General features: G+C 37.4%; 1 protein-coding gene across 2 annotated transcripts in view; it reads left to right on the forward strand.

Annotated features, from left to right (window-relative positions):
• rgs3b (regulator of G protein signaling 3b) overlaps positions 1-6,980 on the forward strand; it is a 47,136-nt gene that overhangs the window by 31,584 nt on the left and 8,572 nt on the right. For both annotated transcript variants that reach the window (XM_016285929.1, XM_016285930.1), the window contains 2 exons: positions 2,939-2,982; positions 3,598-3,720. In XM_016285929.1, the coding sequence (XP_016141415.1) occupies positions 2,939-2,982; positions 3,598-3,720 (167 nt within the window). The remainder of the gene's footprint in view (positions 1-2,938; positions 2,983-3,597; positions 3,721-6,980) is intronic.

A 6,980-nucleotide genomic window follows, 5' to 3' on the forward strand; every position in this document is an offset into this window, starting at 1 on the left:
GCCTCTCCTCGGGAGACCGGTCTCTTCCCCGTGCATGCACGCTGGTGTCCTCGTGGGTCCAGGAGGGGTGCGTAGAGGAACTCCCGTGCCGCCAGATTTGTGAGCTGCCGGACCCACAGTCCGGACGAGAACCGCACCCGTTACACGGCCATCGGGCAAGAATGCTGGGCCGTCTAGTCCCTTCAAGCGCCGTGGGCAGAGAGAAGGACGAAGCCACTGATAGAAGCCGCCGCCCCTCGTGCCGGACTCCGCCCCTTACCTGGACCCTTCCTTCCTGTCCACTGCCCTTCCCTTCACAAACCCCGCAGCACGACGAGGACACCAGATCCCCTGTTTATTTTGGACACTTGATTCCCTTTTTTCTGGACACTGTTTATTTTCTGTTAATAAACGGTGTCTGTCATTTGCTCCTCCCGCAACAACACACCCATTAACGTAAACTACGCCAAAGAGCATACACACCTCACGCACCAGAAGCCGTGCGTGCGCACAAAGACAGTTGGACATAGTGGTGAATTAGAGGTAAAAAAGGATATAAATACTGTTTGGTTTCTCGCACAAACCGATCGTTTCGTGTCTTAGGACATCAACGTGTCATCAGGAGCCTTTGTTACCATTGCCATGCATTCTAAGACTGATGGACTCCAACGGTTGGATTTAAAAATCATCAAATGTGTTCTACTGAAGAAACAAAGTCACTTACATCTTTGATGCCCTGGGGGTAAGCAGATAAACATCAAATTTTCATTTTTGGGTGAACTATCCCTTTAACACCCCATCAGAATGCGCCATCTAGAGTTTCATGACTGAACTATATATTTTTAATGCGATAATAATGTCTTGTATTGCACCGTATAATGCATTGTACAATCTCATTATTACTTGTAAACACAATTAATACACTATAACGCTCATCAATTCATTGTTACACTATGCATTTCAAATATGGTTATAATTATCTATGGCAAGAAATAATGTATTACAACGTACATTATGAATTATTATAATGCATTATAATAACCCTATGTAATGCGTTATACATAAAGGATTTACTATTATGCTATTATGCTCTTTTACAAAGTCTTGATTTTGTTTTGGTGGTGTACTAGAACAGACTCTCATATTAGGTTGACACACTATTACATTATTTTTCACATATTTTACATTATTACAACACCTCTCTCCCCAGTCTGGCATGAACGGCTTGAATAGTTCCTGTATCAAATGAAGGCCCGCCTTCTGAAATACGAAATATGCTGTGATTGGTTAGCTGGGGCAGTGTGTGTGCAGCACTCCAGCACTCGGCGCCTGGTTGAGAAATGTCAGGTCCCTTCCATAGCCGCCTGCGAGCTTCAGTGTAAATATAACCAAATCACCAAATCAATTTGAGCGCGATTTAAACCTGGATGATTGTAACCAGTCTAAGTTCGTCTGCCTTGGGAAAGTTAGCGAGTCTCCGACATAGTGATAACACCTGTTGCGTTCTATAGTGCAGCTCAAGCAGGTCTCTTGTAATATATTCTTGTAATATTCGTCGATATTTGTGATATCACAAATCCCGGAAAATATGCGTTGTAGTCCAAACGAGTCGTTCGTTGTAGTTTTTGAAAAGTGATTTCTGTTAAATAAAATATCTCCTTTTGAATAGGACTTTGTAACTTTGCCGGTCCTTTTTTTGCTCAAACAGCAACATTACATACTAACTAAAGTTGAAAAAGTGAAAAAGCATAATAGGACCCCTTTAAATGTTACCTAATTTTTTAATAGATATAAATATTATATTATATTATATGTGACCCTGGACCACAAAAAAAAAAGTCTTAAGTCGCTGGGGTATATTTGTAGCAATAGCCAAAAATACATTGTATGGGTCAAAATGATTGATTTTTCTTTTATGACAAAAATCATTAGGATATTAAGTAAAGATCATGTTCAATGAAGATATTTTGTAAATTTCCTACTGTGAATATATTAAAACTTTTTTTTGATTAGTAATATGCATTGGTAAGAACTTCATTTGGACAACTTTAAAGGCGATTTTCTCAATATTTTGAATAAATCCAGGTTTTCAAATAGTTGTATCGCAGCTGTTTAAAAAAATTGACCCTTATGACTGGTTTTGTGGTCCAGGGTCACATATTTAGTATTATTTATATACTATTATAGTGTTTATTAAATTTGAGTAATTTTGTTATGTGCTTTTTACATGTTTGTTTTAGCTTTAACTTATTTTAATTTCAGTTTTAGTTTTTCAGAACTTTAGTGTTTCAACTTAAACTAAGCTGAGGCAACATTTTTACATTTTTAAGTTTAAGTTTTTCATCTAATATTTATATTTTATTTTATTTCAGCTATATTTCAATTAATGAAAACAATGTTCATGTAAATATTAAGTTTTGGTAACTTTACAATAAGGTTCATTAGTTAACATGAACTAAGAATGAACAATACTTCTACAGCATTCATTAATCTTAGTTAATGCTAATTTCAGAAGGTCATTTACATTTTCATTTACTAACACATTATTAAAATCACAAGTTGTGTTTGTTAACATTAGTTAATGCACTGTGAGCTAACATGAACTAACAATGAATGATTGTATTTTTATTAACTAACGTTAACAAAGATTAATAAATACTGCAATAAATGCATTGTTCATTGTGTTCATGCTAGTTAATTCATTAACTAATGTTAACAAATGACACCTTATTGTAAAGTGTTACCGAAGTTTTTATAAATATAAAAATCTGAACATATCCTTGTAATGTCTTGTAGTCCTTGTTTTAAGTAAATTTGAATAGCACTCTGTTTATGCAGTGCACATATGGGTGACATATATCTGAGTACATGTGGGTGTTCACATCCCCCAGAGTTAGAAAAAAAAAACCCTGACAGCCTCGGGATGAAGAAATTCACACTTCTGTCTTCTTCTCTCCAGTTCCTGCAGACAAACTGCGGCTGTACATCTCCTACTGGATAGAGGTGAGATCCTGCATCTAACCACCGACCCACTCGTTCAGCGCAGATCTCTGCTCACAGCACATCATGCTTAACACTGTGCTCTGCACAACAAATCACGCGTGATGTAATGTGTTTCCTATCGAAGCGTTGACCCGACAGGATGGCCCTGTGGTAAACATTTACAGGATGTAAATGTTGTGCGGCTGTTAAATGGAGGGCCTCTTGCGTCTGGGGTTTACGTCACATATTAGAGCCTTTAAAGCTGCTCTTTCTCTCGAGAGTAAACGTGCCTGAAAAACGTAGCCTGCTCACTCGAGCAAACACAGTCATCAACCCAGCCATCTGCCCATCTCCCTGACAACACCTCACACATACACACACATTGACATGAATGTGTGAGTGAGTATGATTGCATCTCTCATATGCCGTTCTCCTGCATAACAGCGCATGACACTGAGGTTTCTTTAGAGAGATGGTCTTGTATAGGTGGAACATCCTCGCATTATAAAAATGTTTGAGTCCTTCTTGTTCCTCAGATTAATAAGACTGTGATGTGTAATTCTGTCCTTTTTCTCACACGCACACACACATTATTTCATAATCACTCCCTCAATGTGGCTTTGTGTGTCTCTGCAGAGGACCGAATGTCTGTTCAGCCTGGAAGCCTTTTCATCCGAGCAGAAGAGGAGGGTTGTTCAGTGTCTGAGAGACAATATTGACAAGCAGCTCGCCCTGAGGGACAGAATAGTCCCTGACCAGGTACTAAATCAAACACAAGCGCACTCGCTCGCAAAAACACCCACTTGGGTCTCGCTTTTAACCACAGCATCATGTCTGTATTTCTTAAGCAGCTATGGAGTATTATCGCTCTGGAGAGGTAGGGCTTTATATACAGGACTCGCATCTGCAAAATGACCTTGAATTTCAAGAGCTTTATCTGTATTTAATTTCTCTCTCTTGCTCTTTCTATAAAGTTAGCATGAAACGTATTATGCTTCTGTAATGTGAGGTATCCTGAGTGAAACGAGATATTCAATGGAAAAAAAATGTTTCTTATCCATTAGGAACTGATTGGTTCGAGAAAAGTCTATGTGGTTGCAGGGCAGAGGTTGAAAATAAAAGGTTTTGATGACATCGGCTGAAAAGGAAAATCATTTCAGAGGTGGAGCAAATTATTGCCGTTTTATCAAAGACTGTGCAAACAAAATATACAGTCAAAAAATTATTCAGACACCAGATATCATTTTTGATTTTTTTTTTTACTAGTGGGTGCAGGACACTATAGTTCATCTATGTAAGTGATGATAACAAAATAAAGTGAACTGTGACATATTATACCCAAAAATTATAAAATTTTTACACCAGAGACTGAGCAAAATTAAGCATTGCTTGGTAATTGGTTGTGTGTGTATATACAGTATATATATATATATATATATATATATATTGTAGACACTGTAGACCAGGGGTCTGCAACCTTCAACATCAAAAGAGCCATTTTGGCCCCTTTCCCACTGAATAAAATTCATGTGGAGCCACAAAACCTATTTGATCCCTAAAATGAAGATAACACAGCATATAGCTAAAGTTTTATATTCAGTTATGTTACAGGGCAGGGGCGTAGCAATAATTTCAGAAGTGAGGAGGACAAAAATGTCAAATGCAATAATAATAATATTTATGTATGTTTGTCTAATTGACAAAAAAAACTTTTTCTTATGTCTTACTTTTAACTGGCTAAGAAATAAAATACACTGCTGGACTGCTTATTACCTGGAGAAGAATTGAAAAACACATAAACCATATATTGTCGCAATTGTTTATTGTCTTCGTGTTTCATTAGTTATGGTTTATGCTTGTTATTAAGCTTAGCTACAGCAATCGCTGGATGCCTTTGGATTTCGTGCGTCAAAAGTTATTACTACTTCTATAAGTCCGTTTTGGGCTTTCTGTGCGAGAGCGCCCTCCGGCTTCGAGTATGAATGAAACATACACTGCAGGAGAGTGATGAGCAACGTTCACAACATTTTTAGATATGAATAAAACGTATCCAAAACGATGTGACTATCTTGTCTCTTTTAATTTGAATCTAAATTTAATCACTTTAAAATGTCTGCGTGAATACACTTGCCCGAAAAAAGTGCAAGGGAAGAGTTTAGGTTTTATTGAATGTCTGGGGAACACATCTCCCGCGTATTCAATGCCCATGCTACCAATCTCCATGCTACAGGGAGCCACCACGGAGGGGTGAAAGAGCCGCGGGTTGCCGACCCCTGCTGTAGACAGATATTTTGTAAAAAACTAAATGCAAGTGGGTTTAATAAGACAGAGTCATGAACCGTGATTTGCTAGACGGTAGAGATGCTAGAGAGAATCTGATTGGATAAAAATCGGTGTAGTGCAACATCATTCATATTTTTTTGGTGTTTTCCCTGTAAACTGTACATTTTAAAGGAGTAAAACAAAGTCATTTTCATCAACATTTGGGAGTACAGGAGCATATAAATGGTTTTGAAGCTAAAAGACCACTACTAAATACCACAACATTCCTATTTTGAGTTCATGGAGTCTTTAAGAACGTAAATACGGCCAATTATGATTTTGTGATCTACTTCAGCAGACTGTAATGTGACAGATGCTCGCTCCACTCCATACAGTGCATGTACGAGTTAAGCATAATGTTTATTCCTCTGTTTCTTATTCATGCTCTCTCTCTCAGTTTCTCCACTCGGTGGGCGAGTGACATCAGGAGAGCAGCTACATCATCATCAGACTAGCACAAACAGACACGCGCATGTAGCGGCGTGAAAGAGAGGGAGAGAGAAAGAGAGTGTAGAGCGAGAGAAAACAGGGCTGTTGTAATGCATGTTAGTATGATGGAGGACTACATTACTTGCTTGTAAGGATAAAACATTACGAAGGTGAGGTCATTTACATGTTACTTTCTGCATGTTCTGTGTGTGCCTTGTGCTTTTGCAGTGTGACTGATGGGAAATAGGGGTTTTTCATCTGTAGCACCTTCAGTGTGATCTGATTGGCATAAAGCTGTGTGTGTGTGTGTGTGTGTGTGAATGTTGGATGTATGAATTTGTTTTGAAATATTTAAGTTTGAAAATGCATTGTATCTTAACAAGATATAAAACGTGACTATAGTGTGAAGTTGTTCAAGTAAAATCTTGTATGTTATTATCTAATGATCTTGGTTATTGCAGAAAGTGTTTACCTTATACTTGAGTGAGCATCATATAGGACCTCTGGCATTCTATCTACTCATATCAGTGAGTGAGCATCATATAGGACCTCTGGCATTCTATCTACTCATATCAGTGAGTGAGCATCATATAGGACCTCTGGCATTCTATCTACTCATATCAGTAATTTTTGTTTGCCTCCTTGTGTCAGATCTTCTGTGCTGTGTCTTTAAAGAGCAGCAGAGCTGTCAGTCGCGCTGCCAGCAAACTACTTTATGAACTGATTAGATGTGTAGGGCGCATGAATACATGAACCTTTTCATCTAAGATAGGGAGACATAAAATACAATTTTCATATATTTTTCTCTTTCATTTTCTCTTTCTGCCTTTCCATTTCCTCTCTACCTGTCCCCCCGGTACATTAGAAAACAGTACTGAATATAATGGAGTATTGCAGAGTCGATGTGTTCTCTTTTTTTTCCCTCTTTTTTTTCATTTTTTTTTTTTCATGTATTCATTCATAATGTAGTTTATTTATTTAGGTAGTTGGTTTTATATTGTTTCTACTTTTCTTAAGCTTTTAGCTCTTACATTCTGTTGACTTGATATATGTGTAAAAATAATAACAGTATTTTCAAAACAATTATTTTCTTATTTTAATCTCTTTTGTCTAAAATAATAACCCAATATCAAGATTTTAAGCCATTCTAATAACAGTGTTTGCGGGGAATCAGTTTTACCCCCAGTAAATAAATAAATAAATAAAATAAACAAATAACATGACAAAATTGATTGCAATTCATGTTTGATGTCTCTGAAACCCCAACC

Source organism: Sinocyclocheilus grahami, unplaced genomic scaffold (assembly GCF_001515645.1).
Source record: "Sinocyclocheilus grahami isolate Dianchi unplaced genomic scaffold, SAMN03320097.WGS_v1.1 scaffold203.1, whole genome shotgun sequence".
Taxonomy (NCBI): domain Eukaryota; kingdom Metazoa; phylum Chordata; class Actinopteri; order Cypriniformes; family Cyprinidae; genus Sinocyclocheilus; species Sinocyclocheilus grahami.